The sequence below is a fragment of the Aquila chrysaetos genome, chromosome 10 (assembly GCF_900496995.4).
Source record: "Aquila chrysaetos chrysaetos chromosome 10, bAquChr1.4, whole genome shotgun sequence".
Lineage (NCBI taxonomy): Eukaryota > Metazoa > Chordata > Aves > Accipitriformes > Accipitridae > Aquila > Aquila chrysaetos.
Genome location: NC_044013.1, coordinates 29,794,695 through 29,815,024, shown reverse-complemented (window position 1 = coordinate 29,815,024; position 20,330 = coordinate 29,794,695). Strand labels below are relative to the sequence as shown.

At 45.7% G+C, this 20,330-nt stretch overlaps 2 protein-coding genes across 11 annotated transcripts; both read left to right on the top strand.

The window, feature by feature from the left end:
• Window positions 1-86: 86 nt before the first annotated feature.
• ING5 (inhibitor of growth family member 5) lies at window positions 87-8,621 on the top strand. Of its 5 annotated transcripts, none has more exons than XM_030027850.2 (8): window positions 87-227; window positions 933-1,004; window positions 1,732-1,898; window positions 3,345-3,456; window positions 4,442-4,535; window positions 5,519-5,654; window positions 5,812-5,873; window positions 6,836-8,621. In XM_030027850.2, exons 1-8 carry the CDS (start codon window positions 191-193, stop codon window positions 6,876-6,878), a joined length of 723 nt encoding a protein of 240 aa, XP_029883710.1. In that variant the 5' UTR covers window positions 87-190; the 3' UTR covers window positions 6,879-8,621. The 5 variants fall into 5 exon arrangements, with proteins under 5 accessions (XP_029883710.1, XP_029883713.1, XP_029883714.1 ...); XM_030027853.2 differs by having other exon boundaries at window positions 6,517-6,861; XM_030027854.2 differs by lacking the exon at window positions 87-227 and adding an exon at window positions 437-636.
• Window positions 8,622-10,589: 1,968 nt separating this feature from the next.
• D2HGDH (D-2-hydroxyglutarate dehydrogenase) lies at window positions 10,590-19,668 on the top strand. 6 transcript variants are annotated; one of them, XM_041126764.1, is made up of 10 exons: window positions 10,590-10,743; window positions 11,037-11,188; window positions 12,045-12,102; window positions 12,894-13,033; window positions 13,725-13,918; window positions 15,043-15,211; window positions 16,224-16,367; window positions 16,794-16,936; window positions 17,739-17,904; window positions 19,151-19,668. In XM_041126764.1, the coding sequence occupies exons 2-10, from the start codon at window positions 11,044-11,046 to the stop codon at window positions 19,408-19,410; spliced, it is 1,419 nt and encodes a 472-aa protein (XP_040982698.1). In that variant the 5' UTR covers window positions 10,590-10,743; window positions 11,037-11,043; the 3' UTR covers window positions 19,411-19,668. The 6 variants fall into 6 exon arrangements, with proteins under 6 accessions (XP_040982698.1, XP_040982697.1, XP_029883697.1 ...); XM_041126763.1 differs by having other exon boundaries at window positions 11,037-11,437; window positions 16,263-16,367; XM_030027837.1 differs by having other exon boundaries at window positions 11,037-11,437.
• Window positions 19,669-20,330: the final 662 nt, after the last annotated feature.

Here is a 20,330-nt window from a genome sequence, read left to right as displayed (position 1 = left end):
GCGAAAGAGAGGCTCCGCCCCCCAGCCCGCCCTACCCCTCATGAATATGCAGCAGGAGCGTCCCCGGCGACCAATGAGCGCCGGGCGGGCTATGAATATGGGATGAGGCCGCGGCCGCGGCCCTTGTCATGCGGGCCCGGCAGGCGGCGGGAAGCGGCGGCGGCGGTGGCGGCGGGGCGCGGGCAGCAAGATGGCGACCGCCATGTACCTGGAGCACTACCTGGACAGTGAGGGCGGGGCGCGGGGCGGGGGGGGGGCGGGCGGCGGAGCCGGCGGGGGATGGGGGGGTTCGAGGCGGCGGCCGGGGCGGCGGCGGCGGCGGCGCGGGAATTAGAGCTGCGCCACGGGCTGGGCGGGGGCGGGGGAAGGGGGCGGTGCCGCGATGCGTCATCAGCCGCCGCCGCGCGTCATCGCTGTGCGCCGGGTAGCGGGCCTGTGAGGCGATGGCCGGCTGCGCGGGTCCCGCTCGGCACGCTCCCCGCCCTCCCTCCGTCCTGTCGGACCCGGGTCCCGCCGGGCACGGCGGTGGTAGGGGCCGGCCGAGGCGCGGAGGGCTCGGGGATCTGCGCTGGGCAGCGGCGCCGCTCGGGTCCTCTCCGGCTGCCCGATAAGCAGCGGGAGTAACGCGGCTGCTGGGTGAGTGTGAGTCCCGCGAAGGCCTGCGCGGCTTCATGTAAGCTCTCCTGATGTATACAGGCGGTTCAGGGCACGTAAAACTAAAGGCACGTTCGGGTGCGGGCCTCCCGTTGCGCAGGCTTCGTTCTTGGGGCGCTTCTAGTTGGGGGCAGGGGCTGCACGCTGCTTCTGCGTCTCTCTGCCTGTGTACGCTCAGCGGTGGGGCTTCTAGGTCTGCTGAGTTGGTTTGGGGTCAAAGGAGGGATGGCCGCTATGAGGAGAACAGGCTGTAGTATTTCTTGGCCTTTACCTTCCAGGTATTGAAAACCTGCCTTGTGAGCTGCAAAGGAACTTCCAGCTGATGCGGGAGTTGGATCAGAGAACAGAAGGTGTGTTCAGGTATTTTGGTAAGCGAAGTCTGATGGAGAGCCTCGGCCTGAAGGACCGGAAGGGTGTCCTGTGGAGACTCAGCTTTAGAAAATGTGTGTCCCCTCCACCGCTTTTCCTTTTCTCGACGCAAGTGCTGTGCGGTGTTTGTTTCTTTTCTGTGAAGGCTACAGCTCACAGGACTAGATTTTTTTTTCAGCAGTTGCATATTGATTTGTAGCTGGTGATCGCTGTACCCGATGGCCCCTCGGATGGCCTTACTTGCCTGTATTTATTTCCACATCAGCTGAGTTGTAGATTGCTGTGTGTCTTGCAAGACCTTTTTTTTTTTTTCTCTTCTGAGGTTGTTGATATCTGGTTGCACATTAGTGATTTTCAGTTTGAGCCATTAGAACGGTAAATGGCTGTGCAGCAAATACGGTGTTCTGCCTGTGGGAAGAGAGGTTGAAGTTTGTGGACCCATGGGTTCAGTTTCTGATCTTAACTGTGAGCCCCTCCTCTGAATTAACTGTAAAACACTGGGGAAATCAGAATCACACCTCAAGTGTTGAAGAGTGAATACCTTTAACTTAACATGTTTTTTTTTTAAAAAGGTAAATTAAGGAATTAAGGAATCGGGGGAGTCCAAAAACTGTCAGAAAGGGTCCTCTAAATACCATAAAGAGGTAGAAGAAAAAAATACTTGCTTTGGCAGACAGCTTTCTCATGTGTATATACTTTGCTCTTCAGATAAGAAAGCAGAAATTGACAGTCTTGCAGCAGAATACATTGAATTGGTGAAGAGCATGTTACCTGAGGAACGAGTGGAACACCTGAAGAAAATCCAGAGTGCCTACAGCAAATGTAAAGAGTACAGCGATGATAAAGTCCAGCTGGCTATGCAGACGTACGAGATGGTGAGGATCACAACCAGTGAGACTTTTGTAAAAATGGTCATACTCTGGAATGGGGCTGTGGGTGGGCGTGGAAGACACTTCCATGGCGTCCATTTGCCCTGACATATTTATGTTTTTGCTTAAATATCTTACTGATGCAAATTATTAGTCCTCAAGTCCTCAAGCTTATTTTTCTTACTGTTGCCTTCCCCAAAAAGCTTCCTCTTGTGTCACCAGGTTTTGTGTCAAGTAGACTTTGCTTCTGGTGAAGAGCTAAATGCATTTAACCCACTTGGAGTTTGCTTGATTGGTAGTACCCATCTGCTGTGTAATAATACCAGCAAACTTACCCCACTCCCTCTTCCCCAGCATCTCCCCTGTCACCCGGTAATTTACTTAGGGCTGGTCTTAGTCATAAGCAACATTTTTGAAGTCAACTTCAGCACTATATTGTGGAGGAGCGGAAGGAAATCTGCTCCATTACCTTGGTTTCCAAGTGACAAAAGAAAGCAGACCCGTCAGCGCCACCATTCTGGTTGTATACTGGGCACCAGACTTTCCTCGATGGACCTGGTGGGAAAATCTTGTATCTTAAGCAGCAGCTTTTCACTTTTTTCTTCTTCTGCCCCTACTCCTGTGTCCATTTAGCTGTCCCTTGAATAATTCTGATCTCTGTGTATTTTATTCCCTAGATAAAACTTGAGTGAAGGGAATCCTTTTGACTGTACTTAGTGTGTTTTGTCCAGCTTCTAGAGATGCTTTGGGTTCTGCTACATCTGCGGCACGTTTTATTGCCATCAAACACTGCAGAAAAGGATTTCACAAGAATTGAAACGTGTCCTAGATAACTAATTTGAGGACTAGGTATTGCAGCAACACAGTCTGGGGGTGGTGGCTTAAAATACCTTTGCTACATCTCTGTTCTGGAAGCCATGTTATTGCAATCAGGGTCGTACAAGGTATTTAATGTGTATTGACTTGATATTGGAGATAGTCGGCAGAAGCCTGTATTTATTACTAAATTTCTTCTGATAGCGTGCCAGTAGAATACCAGAAAAAATAGACTGATCTACTCAACACATTTCATGGACAATAGTTGAAGAATGTGTTTTGAAAATTGCAGGGAGAAAACAATTATTTTTAGTACCTCTCATTGTCTTGTTCTGTTCTGCAAACCATTAGTCTGAGTTGCTTTGACTCTCCTTTATGCCGCCTCCCTTTTCCTTCCTTTCTCTTTGTAGATGGAGTGTGTCTTCTTGCTTTTGCCTGTTTTCTTTTTCTGTCTGCCTTAATTCCCTTTGTGTGTACCATTTCCCTTTTTCCAGTTTGGTACCCCTTTTATGCCTTGTTCTGAAGTAGTATGCTCCTGTTCATGCCGATAACAGCCAAGTTATTAGTCCTTCCTGTTTTCGTTTGGGGATTTTTTTATTTTTTTTAATTCAGTTTGTGGTTTCCTCTTCTGTGCAGGTGGATAAGCATATCCGCCGGCTGGATGCAGACTTGGCACGGTTTGAAGCAGATCTGAAAGATAAACTGGAAGGCAGTGACTTTGAAAACCCTGGCTCTCGAAGCCTGAAAAGTGCGTAAATTTTTTATGGTTGACAGCCTTTTCCAGCACTGTCTGGCTAACCAGAATATAAAGGAGGCTGTTATTTCTGGAGGAAGAAAAGAAGTACACCTTAGTGTACTTCTCTACTTGTTTTTAATGCTCGTCAAATATTTACAGTGTTCTGGTGGGCAATAAACAGATGAGGAAAGATCTAGTGCTGGGATCTAACTCACTGTCTCTGCTTGCCAGATCATCCTGAGGTGGCCCACGGTTACTGGTTGTAAGCAGCTTACTGGCCAAGGGGGAACTAACTGACAAAACTGAACTGATGTTGTTAACAGCTCTTGAGTTTAACAATCCTAGTTTCAGGCTTGATCTGTTACTGAGTAAGTTCTAAGCTCTTTTTGAGGAGAGGCAATTTGCCTATTTTCCTCCTTTTACCAGAATTTGAATACTAATCAAGCTGAGAACAGCAGGAAAAATTAGGAGTTAACAGAAGGTACCAGTTTCTATATACTGGTTGTACCAGTTAATGTATACTGGAAGTCTCATACGATTACAGTGAAATTAGAGCATGGCTTACAGCAGCACAGCCTCATGCCTTTGAACTATGAAATAAGGGGTAATATCAGGGATGTGGAAATAAAAGTTACATTAGCTATGGAGTAACAAATTAACTGGCTGAGTGTCTAAAAATATACTGAGATATAAAAAAAAAAAATTACAGCACGTCTAATCAAATATGGTGCTATTTATATCTTGTGCAGCAATATGGGCTAACATTGTACTGCAGTGATTTAATTGCCAAAACTGCAAATGCAAGAGTTTGGTGCTCGGTCATGCTACATGCCAATTTGGCATATTTGTGGCACAAAAATGTATTTCAGAATCAGTATTCATACTCAGTTACATATGAAATAAGGATTTTGAAACAACAGATGCATCAAAAGAAAAACATCTGGGGATGTTTCTGGTATTCAAGTGGGTTGAAATGATGGGGTTTTTTCCTTTATAGAGGGACGAAGTCAGAAAGACAAAAGAGGCTCTCGCGGTCGAGGCAGGCGAACATCTGAAGAAGATACACCAAAGAAAAAGAAACTCAAAGGAGGGTAAGGCATACCCAGTCACAGCTCTGGCGACTTTGCCTTGACACTTCATGAATTTTCCGCAAGCTCATGTTACCCTATTTATGACTCGTGTCTGGATGGTGAGCGGTGTTAGAGTGTTCTGGTCTTACTCTATTTCATTAGCGTCCTTCTTAGGACAAGTCAGCTTTGTTAATTAACTCCTTGGATGGCATGTGGAAACTCAGCATGCTTGGAATGCCCTCTGACTGGAAGGACAAGATGAGCATCTCTGTTGCTGTTGGCAAGCTGGGAGAAAATAGCTTTGTTGTCATGGGGCTATTTTTAACAGTTGCTTGTGGTCTTGATTGTAAAAAGAAATACTTGCCCCTCAGGACAAAAATTGATATTGTATTGTTGTTCTAGGAATCTTGGAGAATTTGGCAGGGGGGGCGGATTTCAAAGAATCGTGTCCTAGATAGTCTTGAATAATCTAATTTGGTTTTGTGAAGTAAGGCAAAAAGCATGTCCCCTCTCTGTGATATGATTTATATTAAAGGGGCTCTGTTAATTCTAATATTTGCAGTTGGCTAAGTGGAAGGGCACAAGACTAAAAATAGTTTCCATTGACTGTTACTGACATGTCAACTTAATACCTTCCTGTCAGAGCAAGAGGGTTTGCTCATGCCTGACGATGAGAAAAGAATGTATATTAAAACATATTGGGGGAAAAAAATTGAATTCTTCTGTCCACGAGCAGAAGTGTTCTGTATGTAGTCATGGCATCTATAAATCATTCTCTTAATCCTTTATAGTCAAGCTCATGTTTTGTGTTTGATCAAACCTACCTTATGATTTTAGTCACTGGATAATATGTGATAACGTGATCTAAACGCTAAACTAGGGTCAGTGTGTTTTAGGGAAGATACTGTTAAAAACTAATTTTCTCAAGTGGGATTTAGATCTTGGAAACATGGTGTTGCCTGCAACTGGAAAGTGTTTTGTCCTCAATCTGTCCTTGTCCACAGATCTGAGTTTGCTGATACCATCCTGTCGGTGCATCCCTCAGATGTCCTAGACATGCCAGTGGACCCCAATGAACCTACCTACTGCTTGTGTCACCAGGTGTCCTATGGAGAAATGATTGGCTGTGACAACCAGGATGTAAGCACTTGAGATGATTTATTTTCAGGTGTTTGCTACATCACAACACTGTGAAGTCCAAGGGGGGGTACTTGCTCAATTAGATCATGCAAAATGAAAGCAACGTTTCTGAAACACTAAGCATCTCCTCTGTGGGTTTTTCCTTTCTGTTTTGCAGTGCCCAATTGAATGGTTCCACTTTGCTTGTGTGGACCTCACCACCAAACCAAAAGGGAAATGGTAAGTATGACAACATATAGCTTTTTGATTTTTATCAGGCTACAATTTGCCTCAACAAGAATCGCAATAAGAATTAAAACCCCATTGTGACCCTTCCTGGCAGAGGAGCTTTGCTGTTGTCATTGGAGGGTTTGCATCCTCTGTGGTTTGGGATTGTGTTTGTGTGAACGTAGAAGGTACAAGGGGAACCTTCTTCCTAAAGTCTACTTCCACGGGAGTCTTTGTTTCTGGTGGGAGCAAAACGAGGACCTGGGCATATGCAAAATCGCATGATAAACAGCAGGTTTTGGTCTGAGGGTAAACGTGTATCTGATCTTGTGTAAACGTGTACATGTTAACATCTCAGGTTTGCTGTATTGTCGCATAGTTGTGGCTGTACTTAAAACTGAGAAGAGAGATGTGTTTATTTTTTTCACTTCTGGAAGCAAAGTTTGAAAACTGCTCTAGGTTTTGCTTATGTACGTGCTCATCTTGGAAAGAGTCATAGGTGTGTTCTGTACTTGGTTTCTGTTTAATGGACTGCTCTCATCTAATTAACAAGATGCCTGTTAGAAACAGGCTTAAGTGAAAGTGAACTGCAATCATTGGAGGGAGAGGAAGGAATGAATTGGAGGAACATATCTGTTTTTTCTTTTGCCTGTAGAGGAAGCTTGTGTGACAAACTTGGAGAAGTTACTTGGGGTAACTTCTAGGTGCATGAAGTAAGGTGAATCACAGCTGTGAGGGGGCTGATGAGCCCTGGAAGCCTTCCAGTGCTATCTGTCACTTCTGCCCACCTGAGTTGGTACAATTCCTTTCCTATTTGCCCAGGGTTCCTGCATGTCATGAAAACTGTTGCAGTTACTTGAATTGGCTGCTTTTAAACGACCCTCCTACCCACTCATTCCCAAATACTAAAAAGAGTTCTTAGGCTATGTGTTGTTAACTTCAGGAACTAATTACAGCCTCTTTTTTCCTTGTAGGTTTTGTCCTCGTTGTGTTCAGGAAAGAAAGAAAAAGAAGTAAGGAGTAGAGGGGAATACATCCTCTGAGGCAAGAAGAATTTAATATATTCCTTCATTCATGTTGCAATATTACCTTTGATTTTTTTTTTTTTTTTTTTTTTTTTTAACCTACCCTTCTCCTTTTTCTGGTATGTTATTTAATTGTCCAGCGGCCAGTTGTAATTCCTGTTCTTTCACGAGAAAATGACTTTGGGAGGGAGTCCCAAATCCCTTTGCCACAGGGATTTTATTTATGTTACACTTGCACAGCACTGAAATTGGTGTTACTCTGAAGTGCTAGGGCACTCAGGAGCTGTAGTCTCTGCTACTTTATAGGAGTCTGTGAAACCACGTAAGGCATTGCAGGAGAATGAACTACCTGTATCTTCAGCATGGTGCATTGCCATCGTGGAAATAGTTTAGGCCTGGAGCTTGGCGTGGCAGAGAAAAAGGAATTTTCTCTGATGTAGCCTGCATGAAAGAAGTAGGCTCTGTTGTTTAGGTGTGAAATCGATTTGTTCTGCAGCTTTGTAGTACAGAACGGAACAGGAAAGCTGGTTAACTGTTCCCAGTGTCCATTTCCTCAAAGCCAAGTACTGTGCTTAGTTTTGACAGGGGAGGGATGGGAGAGAGGTATGGTCGTATCTTCTCTTTTGGGGAATTTCTTCTGTCTACCTTTGCACTGCCTTTATTTTACTTCATCTTGCCCCCATTCACATGAACCTTAACAGAAGCAGACCATTTGACTTTTCACCTCCTTGTAGAAAAGGTTTGGGAGAAAACCTTTAAATAGCAAAGGAATTGTCCTGCAGTGTTTCTTAGTGACAGTAATATTGAGAGAGGGCACTATCTTTCCTGGCTGTTTCCATTTCTCTGAAGATCCTTTAAGTACATTACTGTGAAGATAAAACCTACAGTATTCTTGTAGAGATAGAAGGTCGGGTTTGTTCATAAAATAGGATGAAGGCCTGATTTTTGTTACTTGTGTTTGCCTGTGTTGCACCTGGGTAAATCAGGAAAATAAGCCTTAGGGGAAGGCTCTGTAAAGAGGATGTGTGTATGTTCCCCTGATGGTGTGGCAAAGCTGAAAGGTGGCCATGTGGTAGCATGGTGGGGGGTTTTGAATTGCATTTGGGATGAAGCACTGCTATTGAAGAAGGCTATTCAGCAGGAATGCTTTAAAATGACTTCTTGTCTTTTTTTGGGGGGGGGGTGGTGGTGCACATTTGCATGTTCTTGACTTCTTTAAGCTGCCTTTCAGATTATGAATGTGAATCCTTGCTGTCATCACAGTGTCAGTTGCTGCAGCGGAAGGAAGAGAAGGAAATTGGGTGTAGGAAAACAAAAGTCTTTCTGTCTTTTTCCTTCCTCTGAGTTATAGTGCATGCAGAAGTTGAGGGAAGAGCAGAGACAACTCTTGTCTTCATATATATCCCGTGTATTATGGGGCTTACCTGCCCGCAATAAAAGATATTGTAGGGAAAGGTGGTTCTGCTGGTGGAGGGGAAAAAAAAAATAAAAGCCTCAAACCAAAAACCCCTGCAGCAGGAGGCACCAGGGTTCATGAACTTTGCTGGCTGTGATCCCTGATGTGTGTTAATGGCAGCTCTGTGCAGGGCTGTGTACTACTTTGCATACCATTGTGCAGGAGCTCTTGGTATAGACTGCTGGAAAGGCATTAAGAAACTTCCAGATAAGCTTTTTTTGCTGCTGTAAAAACAATCTGAATAAACAGTACGGAAGGAAAAAAAAAAAAAAAACCCAACCCACTTCTAGTCAGATTTTGGCACCTGTTTCCCAAAGAAAAAAGTTTTTTCCCCTGTTATACTGACCCTCTTACTTGTGTTTTGCAATGAAAGAAAGTAGAACACGGTCCTTGCCAGTATTCCTCCCCTGCTTTGGTCTGTTGGGCTTTGTAGATGCTGCAGGTATGCCAAGACTGACATAGAAGAAACCTCTTGATACTGAGACAGCTTTTCTGTGAACGTTTTGATTTACTGCATCTGCTATGGGGAAAAAAAAAAAGAAAAATACTCATCTCCAGGGTCCTGTCATTTAAAGTGTGATGTTGCGCATGTCTTTGCTATGTTACATCACTCCATGTGTTGTATATGAAGTTTCCATGGATACGTTTACAAGATGATGCACGCTTATTGTTGCTATTGTAATAGCACCGGGAAAGCAGGCAGCCAAATTAAAAGCAGAGGGGGAAGGAGGAGGAAAGCATAGTCATGCAAACCTGAACTTAGAAATACAGTCAGCCCTCTTTTTCTTTCTGCCTGTTTTTTTTTTTTTTTTTTTTTTTTGAGAGCAAATTTAATCGTGATACCTCATGAGCCAGCCTGTAATTCAGTAACCAGTGAGTGAGACCTGTACCTCATTGACCTGCTACACTGGATTAATGTAGGAGCGTTACTGTGTCCTGAAGACTAGTGTTGGTGCCGTTTCAGGTTTTATTTTCCCCTTCCATCCAGTGAGATTGTATTTGACTTTTTTGTTTGTTTCTTTTTATTATTATTATTATTATTATTATTATTATTATTATTTTTTTCCCCTAAGGCTTTATTAGTAGTGGTATCACCATAGATTAAGCATTTGATTTGAAACAGTCTCGAAATTCCACTGCGCCTCTCTGGAGGTCTTGCTGGAAACGTGCCCTTACGGAAATGTGCAGCTGTGGATAAGTGAGTGCGGAGCTGACCACCCTCAGCTCAGGAAGGATGGTCGGGTAGGACAGTAAAATGCATTTTGTTAGCCAGTGCTTTCTGGGGCTCGGAAGAGCGGACCTTTTCCGTTTTAACCAGCAAAGCAAAAAGAAAAACAAGCTCTGGAAGTTACCATCAGCCCTCAAAAAGAAAGATAACTTTGCAGGAATCGTGAACAGTGTGAGATACAACATACTCCTCTTCTTTACGACGTAACATCTCTAATGTATCAGAACATCTAATGTCCAAAACCAGCAATAAACTGTCCCCCTCAGCCCATACAGGCTCAGGAGCGTCTCTTGGCCATGTACGGCTGGCTTTAGAGATTTTTAAAACTCCTTAGAGACAGAAATACCAGTAGCCTTCATTTTTGCTTACAAAAGGATTTAAATCTTTCTCCTGAATTTTGAATGTACAGTGTTAAATATACTTTTCTGGAGAAGGGTGAACAAGACTGTGATATATGTAAAGGAATGTTCCACTAAAGATTGTCGAAGCACCAGGAATACCCTGCGGCATTCAGCTTTATTGCAGCTCATCCAAACTGGAGGTGAAACGACTTTAACCCGATTGTTCTATTTTTTAAAGGAATTAGATCCGTGTTCCCTTTGTAAATGGAAGAGAATATAAATCTTTTTATTAAGGAGAAGCAAAACAAAAAACGGAATGTAAAGTAAAAAATGTATATCTGTATTTTTGGATCACGATATAGATAATGGATATATTGTTATAAATAAAGTATTTTTGGGAACAAAGACAGACGAGAGCGTGTTAGCGGTGGCAGAGGTGTGCTTCTGTCGGCGTTTGAGGGGGGTGGAGGGGTGGCGGAGTGCCCGGCGCTCCGGCTGTGTTGCAGGGTGGGCCGGGGGGGAACCGGCGATCAGCCCTGCCGGGGCAGGCGGCGGCGGCGGGGGGCGCTAGGGCCTGGGCGGTTCCGCGGGGCCGGTGGGCGTGCTGCGGCGGCCTCCTGCCGCCAGGCGGCGGTGCCGCCCGCCTGCGCTGAGCGCATGCGCTCTGTGCGAGGTGGCGGCGGTGGCGGACTTCGGCCCGGCCCCCGCAGGGAGCGGAGGGGAAACCCGGGCCCGGGGCCCCGGCCGCAGCCGTTCCTCACAGCCGCCCAGCCTCCATTGCTGCCTGCACCGGGACAGGCCTGAAGCTGCCAGGCCCAAAAGCACCCGAGGGGTGCGTGAGGCTGCCGTGTCCCGGCTGGGCTTGGGCGGGCGGTTGGTCACGGCAGCGGGGAGACCCGCTGTCTGAGGCGCTACGGGATGGGTATCCCCCCCCGCCCCCCATCCGCCTGATGCGTGGTATCGCCTGGCAGGGTGGTTGTCACACTCGAGGGGCCTGTTCCCAGCTCCTCACAAGCTGGGGGAGCGCTTAAGCTGCTTCCTCCGGGAGAGGACACCCTCCCGCCCCACCCGAGCCCGGGCGGCAAGGAGGGGAGCTCGGCCATGAGCTAGGCCTCTGCTTTTCAGGGTGATCATGGGGATTTCCTCTGCGGTCCCCCGCTGCTCTGTGTGGAATCGCTGGACTGGGCTAAGATGGCTGACAAGCTTCCCCAGGAGAATCTTGGCACAGCAGAGAGTGACTTCTGCCCCGGGGACGCTTCAGCGGAGGAAACTGTCAGGTGTGCCCACGAGTGTGGTTTCCAGGCCTTGGGGTATGAGGCCTCGGGGCAGGAGAGCACTCCACGCAGCCTCCTCCAGCTTCCAGGAGGTCATGCTGACTAGTGAGCGTTACAGAGTGCAGCGGCTGCCCTTCGCCCTTGTCTCTGACACTGATGTGGCTTTCTTTGAGCGTGTAATGCCAGGTAGAGTCATCACAAATCCGGAGGAATTGAAATCATTTAATGTGGACTGGCTTAAATCAGTCCGAGGTACGTGAGCTTGTGTTTATTTTCTTGATTTTGGTAAAACCTCCTCTCTGCCCCGATAATGTACCAGAATGAAAAGCCTGCCAAAGGAAATCTCATCTTTATTTATAGCAGACCATGTCTTTACAGGCCAAAATGAGTTTTCCTCACAGAAAATATTCCTTTGAGAATTACCTAATATCTGCCAATCTTTCAGGCTTTCATTTAAAAAAAAAAAAAAATCTAAGCCCAGTTAACTTACTAAGTAATTTTTTCCTGAAACAAATTGATACAGTTAACAGTTTTGGCTGAACCTCAGAAAACAAGTGGTGTGAATTTTCTGTTGCTTTTGTCAAAGATTGCATGAGAATATAAAACCTTTCCCATTGCCCCCACTGGGAACCGAGTCTATGGATACATGCAAAGTTTCTACGGTGGTTTAAGGGAAAGCCCACTATTGAAAATGTTTGGTTTAATAGTGGTTAAAATGCCTCTGCCTCACAGTGGAGAGAGCATTGTTATTTCGGACATCATGCTTCACCACCTTTTTCTTTCTCACCTCAACTTTAGAGCCCACAACTTCAGAGTTGTTCAACTTTAGAGGCTTCAGAGTCCCTTGCTTTCATTGCAGGCTGTAGCAAGCTGATGCTGAAGCCGCAGACAACAGCAGAAGTATCTCAAGTTCTCAGGTAACACACACCTTTTCTGCTGGGCTTTTGGTGAGGAAACTCTGGTGTAGTCAGGGAGGATCCGGCAGGTGAAGGGAAATTTTAGATGTTGAGGCACTAATTGCCCAAGCATTGGAATTGCTGAAGCTGTTTTCTTCCCGACTATGTGTCTTGTGGTTGAGCTCTGGTGACTTCAGCTCTCCCCTCTGCTCTTTATATCCCCATTTCCTTGGGCTGCCCAGTGTTCCCTGATGTACCTTTTGTTCCATCTGCTCCCAGGATGGGAAACGCTGTATGCTGTTGCTAGTCTGGGGGTATGCATGTACTGGTGGGGAGCCAGTGTTGCTTGTCTAAAAAACCTACAGGTTCCTAATTAGGAGTGTTTTCACTTAGGCAGCTGAAATTTTTCAAGCAGAAGGGGACTTCCACCTGTCCCTTGTATTTCCCAGGCCCAGTGCTCTCCCTGGACCTCCGCTTTTCTGGGGTGATAAATAGCTTATGTATAAACAGAGTGAGCGGTGACTTCCAGGCAGATGTTAAGTGGCAGATCTGTAGATATGCATGAGGGTAACCCCAAGTGTTCGTTCCTTTGCTCAGTGCTGCAATGAGTTTAGTAAGGAATTGTGCTTTCTCACTTTTGCAGTGAAACTGTCCCTTTATATCAATTTAATCTTCAGGCTAAACGCTGCTTAATTTTAAGGAGTGTTGAGTGCTGTCGCAACAGTAGACGTTCATGTGGAGGTGAAACTCTTCTGATAGACTGAATTACGGCCTTAAAATGCATAAGGCTTCAGAAACCTTTTTCCTTCCAGATACTGCTATGAGAGGAACCTGGCAGTGAACCCACAGGGGGGTAACACAGGCCTTGTTGGGGGCAGCGTTCCTGTCTTTGATGAGATCATTCTCTCCACTGTTCTCATGAACCGGATCGTCAGCTTTGACAAGGTGTCTGGTAAATATCATAGAGATGTGAGGCACAGAAATGAGCCCCAGGCCTTAAACCAGCCATTTTTCCTGGGAACTGATAACTGCAGCATCAGCAAGGTTCTGCCCAGCAGTGTCATAAGGAGCATCAGAGGTTTGTTTCATCCAGGCTTCTGCTGCTGATGTAATCCTTAGGCTATAACAGTAGCAGATATAAAAATACATCTGGTGGCAGAAGGGGGAAGAAAGGGAGAAGAGAAACATGGACATCCTATTATCTGCTCATAAATTAAATTAGAAACCCAGCAGGTGGAGCAGAATGACAGTGTTGAAGGCGGCACCTAATAACTACACTAGCAGAGGGAAGGGAAGGGGAGGGGAAACTTACATGTTGTTTGGATTTGGAGAGTTAGGAATCAGGCTGGTTTGAGTATTTTGGTTCGAGAGAGAGAACAACAGGCAGAGATACACTTAATGTCATTGTGTTTTACCAGTCCAGAGTTGTAGATGACTAGATGTTGAGGCAATGGCAAAGCTCCCCTAGGCTTGTGAAGGGGTAGGACAATGCCCTATAGCATGGACAGACTTCCTGTGCATTTAAACTGAATCCCAGACAGTTTTGGAGGAAGGGGTGGTTGCATCTGCTTGTACTTATCCCGCCTCTTGAGGAGGCACCTTCTTCTTGGGCATCAGCTTGTAGCAGGACATTTATGTTTCAGGAATCCTTGTGTGCCAGGCTGGCTGCATCTTAGAGAAACTCAACGAGTACTTGGAGGAGCAGGGGTTTATCATGCCACTTGACTTGGGAGCGAAGGGTAGCTGTCACATCGGTGGTAATGTGGCCACAAATGCTGGAGGCTTACGGCTCTTGAGATACGGCTCTCTCCGAGGGACAGTGCTAGGACTGGAAGTGGTAAGGCGAGTACCTGGCAGTTCCGTTCTGCATTTAAACCTCTACTTCTTACCATTTCCTGCTGTTCTAGCCCTTAGCTGTCCATGATGCAGACAAGTTCCTCTCCAGGCTTCCACTCTTAACTTTCCCTTGTATGGCTCTTTTGCAAGGGTCAACAAGTGTCCTCATGCATGTAGCATCTGTTACTGCTACTGTAGTTTCCAGCTTCCTCCTGTGTCCTTACTGACAGAAGTAATATCAGGTAGTTTTCTAATCCAGAGAAGTGAAGAGAATGTAGGGAGAGATTTGGTGATCGCAAGTTACCTGCATGAGGTTGGTTCCTCTGTGGAGCGGTGAGTCTCTGGAACACTCTGCTAAATCCATCCTACAGCACACTCTTTCTAGTGGCTGCTCACTCGACTTTTAATAGAGCCGCCTGCTTTGGGTTTGTTTGGCTGCTGGCTTTCTCCTAGAGTCTTTGCCGTTCCTCAGCCTGCTTCTGCCCTACAGGCCTGTGCCTCTGTGTGTAAAGGCTGGGATTAGTGGTTCTAAAAGATTTGGGGGCTTGGGAGCAGAGAGCTAATAGGAAATAAATTGGGTAGGTAACAAAAGCCTGGTTTGGTTTTATTGTGTAGGCCCAGAAAGGAGAGCTTTTGTCTCTCAGGTTAGTCCCTCTAGTGTCAAAACAGCCTTTAATAACGTGTCTTAGAGACATTCAGCCTTGATTTAAGGCTCAAGTGGTGGAGGGCTTGCTTCATTCTGGTTAACTATGTTCACTGTCTCAAATAGTGTTCCTTGTTTCTGTGGAAAAATGGGAGCTAGGGCTGCAAAGAATGGCTGATCTTCTCCACTGCTGGTAAGAAAAGCACAGCAAACTCCATCTTCTGTTATTACTTGTCCTGCTGGAACATGTGCAAACAGCACCATAAAAAAAGAAGCAGAAAAGTTTGGGGGAAGACTCAGGCAGGATACAGAGAGGAGGAAGAGCTAGGAATGGAGGAACAGTGATGAGACTGTGAGAATGGGCTGCAGCTGGTGTCCACTGCTCAAGGCTAGTGGCAGCTTTTCATCAGCTTGGTAGTAGACAAGCTTACGACAGCAGATTTCTACATTGGTGCTTTGACTGGGTCTCCATATTCCCACAGGTGCTGGCTGATGGCTCAGCTCTGGACTGCTTGGCGTCTCTGCGCAAAGATAACACTGGCTATGACTTGAAGCAGCTTTTCATTGGATCCGAGGGGACCTTGGGAGTTATCACTGCTGTCTCCATACTCTGTCCTCAGAAACCTAAGGCTGTGAATCTGGCATTCCTAGGTAGGAGCTGATATTAATAATTTCACACCTGAATTCAGAGGCTGGGAAGGGAATAGGAATGGGGGAAGAAAGCACTGGTCAGCCTGCTGAGCTAGACTACCAGCATCACCTTGTTTCTGAGAAACAGTATGGTGCTGTATGTTAAAATGCCTGTGCAGGTATTTGTAAATGTGTAAAATACCTGCAAGGACAGGTTGCTCTGCAAGGGAAGGAGAGCCAGGAGCTTAGCTGGATGAAGAGGCAGGCAGGACAGTGCCCTCACTGATGAGGGCCCAGTCTGACAGTACCCGAGTGAGGTGAGCAGGGCAAGTCTGGTCACAATCCAGCGGTCACTGGGTGAGTCCATAGTGACAAGGCAAGGCTGGGAAATCAAGTCTGCAGGTCAGGGTGTGGATCAGCAGGGTACATGGCCAGGCACAGCTGCTTAAAAGCTGCTTCAGAGTGAGCCTCAGCTGGGGTGTCCTTGCTGAGGCTTTTTGACAGAGTTGTTTGTGGGGAGCCTTCACTGAGACTGTTCTTTCCTCAAAAATCTCCAAGGCCAGCAGGGGCTTCTCAAACAGCTTGGTCACATCAGATGTGGCCTTGAGAGCAGAGAGCGAAACTCCTAGGAGGGGATGAGTAGACTCCAAGTGCTGACAGACCTGTGGAATATGTGCAGTGGACCCCAGAATTTGCCTGGACTCTTACAGTGGCCTTTAAATTTCTGGGGTCACCTTCTTGCCTGGGCTGAGAACTGAGCGTGGGGCAGACATTTTGGTATGAAGTGTCTTAGAGTGTTCAAGAGGTCTTGCCACAGCAAAGACTAATTGCTATATCCTCCTGCTGTTCTGCTCTGAAACCTTTCCCAGCTCAAACCATTACAAGAACGGCTGATCTAAACCCATGCGGGGTAGCAGGTTGCATTTTCTGGAGATGGGAAAGATGACCTGAAGCCTGATAGACTTTTTAAAACTTTTTACAAGGTTTTGGGGAGCTGGTTTTTGTTCCTGATTCCTCTCTGTTCTATCTGAAGGGTGTCAGAGTTTCACTAAGGTTCTGGAAACATTTACAGCCTGCAGAGCCATGCTGGGAGAGATCCTGTCTGCCTATGAGTTCATGGATGAGAAGTGCATGGAATTGGTTGAGAGACATCTCAAGCTGTCCAGCCCAGTGACAGGTACCACTGTCATACATGCATTGGGGATTTTTAGCCTAGTTTTATATATATACATATATATATATATATGTCAATGAGTGTGTGGGCATTCCTTATAATTTTTTTACCCAGTACTCAATCCCAAACAGGTTTGGTGGAAGTCTTTAAAGATAAGACTTTTTACTTCTACTTGTTCCCACGAAACTGCTAGTTTTCTGAAAAGCTAGCTAAAGGATAGGTGGCTAGGTAAAGGATAGAGTGTGTAAGTGAAGTGCCCTACAGATAAAAGATTGCGACTTGAGCTGCCCGTTCACCTGGCACCAGAGAATCTGGGCAGTAGAGCGACCTCATGAAATGTGCCAGGCTTGGGAAGAGCTCCAGAACCTGCGCTAAGTTCTGTGGTTTTACCCCAGAGCATCTGCTTATTCGGTTCTCCCTCACTTTCAGGCAGCCCTTTTTATGTTTTAATTGAAACTTCGGGCTCCAACTCAACCCATGATGAAGAAAAATTGAACAACTTCCTAGAACAGACCATGACTTCTGGTTCAGTCACTGATGGAACTGTGGCAACGGATGATAAGAAAATAAAGGCAAGTCATCGTTTCCTTTTGCGCAAATCTCTTTGACGTGATTCTCTACTTGGATTTGTATTTTTCATAGGGAAGTGTTCAGACTGATGTTTGGTATAAGCGTCCCCAAGCAATCTGGTAGCTTACTTGGCCTATTGAGTAGGAGTGCTAAGAGAGAATACTTACCACTGCTGACTCTTCCCAGAAGGCCTGAGTATTTGGTGGATGTTTCCCTTTTTAAAAAGATCAGGATAATGAATTACATCTTTCAGTAGTTGCTGGGGTAGGACCCAAACTGCCTGAAAATTATCAAAACCAGAAACAGAGTTGTCAGCAAGGCTGGGAGTGAGCAAATTCCTGTAGGCCAGCGTGACAGTGTGTTAGAGCCAGAGACTGTGGTCCCAGGGAACAAGACAGACACATAATGTCTCAGTGAGAAGGACAGTGATTTGTGTCCGCCCGGTGAACATGAGTCTTTTACACTGACCCATGGTTCTTCCAGCCCCAGTTGCCAAACCAATCCTTGCAGTTCAGTAGAGGAGGCACATCCCCACTTCTTGGGAAACCCAAAACAGCTTTGGAGAGAATGCCCCTGCCTGTGTTCTTTCTATGTGGGGTACTGTCAAGCTTGAAGAGTTGGTGTATCACTTTACTGTATGATGCTGCCAAGAAAGTGTTACTACTAGCTTCCAAGACGCAAAGGGTATCGAGGGAAATCAGAAGTTGATGCGAAGAATCAAGGCTTTTTTCCCTCCATGCCACAAAGCATGGAAGCCAAGAGGTACTTGGTTTATTTGGATTTCTTTGATCTTTGATTTGTCAGATGCTGTGGAGTCTGCGGGAGAGGATCACAGAGGCCCTCACTCATGATGGTTACGTCTACAAATATGACATCTCTCTCCCTGTGGGAAAGCTGTATGATCTCGTGACTGACATGAGGGCTCGGCTGGGCCAGAGTGCCAAAAACGTGGTGGGCTATGGCCACTTGGGTAAGTGTGGATGCTGGGAAAGGAGGTGATTGCTCTTTTGTGCTCCAGGTTTTGCTGTGCAACTTCCTAGCAGTTTTAATGGTGGTTTTTACATTAGTGAGAGGCATAGACTAAATAGCCGAGAGCTGTTAGAAGAGGAGGATGCGTAAGGATCTTTGTGCTTTAATTTCATTGCTTTCAGACTGTATTCCATATATTAATGGCAGTTTGGTAGCCAGACAGGCACAGAACTGGTCATTTGTATCTTCTTGCTCTGTACTTTCTGTTTAAGTGTGTAGGTTGTTTAATTGGACCATCAATTTGATTAACGTACTTAGACACATTTGGTAGATAAACACTTCCTTGTCCAAAGTGATTAGTCGTATTGAAAATCAATTTTATCTAGGCCATTAACCCTCTAAAGGAGAGTGATAAAGGTAATGCACAGAAAGGCTGGTACGTTTGTCAGAATGCTTTCAAACTAATTTGATTTACAAGCAGGTAAATTGGTAGTTTAGCAGAGCTGTTCTGTTTAAAAAAAAAAAGAACAGAACACTCTTGAGCATGCTTGGTTTGAGATGATTTGAAAGACATGGGAAGACAAGTCTGCATAATAAAGCCTGCCTCTGGTAGCTCTTGGTATTGAGGATTAAGCTGTGAGGGTTTGCTGGGATGTAGGAAGAGGTTCCAGAGTGAGAATGAGTAAGTTGTGTTTATCTTTGTGTGTTTTGTCTTCCAAATACCCAGCAACTATGTGCTTAATCAAATACCATCACACACAAATGGCAAAAGGAGAAAATGTTCTGCTTGTGTTGTTTCTGTTGACACAGTGCCAAAGTGCATTTAGAACATTGCACAAACATAATAGGGAGAGAGAATGATGGAGGGCCATATTAAAATCTAATGATCATTATGAAATACCATTGGGGAATTCTATGGCATGCCATCTCGGCAGTGGGACAATAATTAATGCAGCACAGTTGTTTGAATTTTAAAATCACAAGAGTGGGAATTTGAAAGTAGCTTAACTCAGAATACTTCCTCAAATACTGTATTGAAAGCATGGAAAAACAAAGGTCCTGTTTGAATTATTTGTGCATGGAGAGGCTGATGTTTGTAGAAGGACAATGAACTCATCCTTACTTGCACAGTTTGGAGACTAACAAAGGCACTGTTGTTTGAGTACGTGGAGGAGGCAGTAATGAGTCTGCACGGCAGGGCCACTGAGTTTTTCTTACAGACCCATCTCTGCAATGTTTTCTTCCAGGAGACGGAAACTTGCACTTGAACATCACAGCGGAGTCCTATAGCCATTCCCTGCTGGATGCCATTGAGCCATTTGTGTATGAGTGGACTGCAAGATACAATGGCAGTATCAGTGCAGAGCACGGACTGGGCTTCAAGAAAAAGCAGTTCATTCAGTACAGCAAACCCGATGAGGCAGTCTTTCTAATGCAGCGTTTCAAAGCCATGTTAGACCCCAAAGGGATCCTCAATCCGTACAAGACACTGCCCTCCAGTTCCTGAGAGCAACAGGCACTGAGAAACGAGCAGATACCATCATGCAAGGATGGCACCTCTAGCTCAGTAACTGCACTTTAGCCATAAACAAACTGATGGATCAAGCAAGCACATGGAATGGTCCTTCTTTTATTTCTTTGGTGTGATGGAACATGTAAAGGAACGTGGTTTCCCTTTTCAGGGGTGCCTGCTCTTTCTGAAGATGAGCATGTTACTGGGTTTGACCGTGTGGGTTTCCTGTTTAATCTGAACACTGAAACAGTGCATGCAGATACTGTGTGTGGATATTTCAGCTCTCCCCTCAGTTTGCTCTGATTTATTAGTGAAGTGACACCAGCCAGAGAAGGCATTTTCTCACTTGGGGTGTGCAAGTGAAGCATCAGAGGCACAGGAGAAGAACCTGTGGATGCTATTCCACCATCTCCAAGTGAAAATGTTGCTCTTCCTCACTCCTTTTGATGTAATATGTGTGTCCCAAAGCCCACAACAGCATCAGGTTATGGCCTCTTTAGTGATGCCACCTACAAGCTGTCCCCAATAGGCATCAGTGTTGTCCCACATACAGCACACAGGTACAGATTTGCAGTCCTGGAAGGGCTGGCTGGAGAAGAGAGGGTGCCCAGAGACCTAACTTCTGGGTAGTATCAATTGGAGGAAAAAGCCGGCAACCAGGCTGAGGGAAGGAATCCCAGGACATCTGTCTGGGTCAGCCTTTAGGCATGCCATTATTTCCTGCTTCCTTGTCTTCCAGTCTGACCTTGACAGCAAGTCCTGATTTGCTCTCACAGAGGGCAAGAGCCTCAAAATCTTAATGATTTACAGCAATATGTAAAATCTGTATCCCTCCCAACCCGCAAACTAGATTAGGCTGGGTGGTGATAATGACAGTGATGTTAAAATCACCCAGAGTTTTCTCTGCGCTGTGC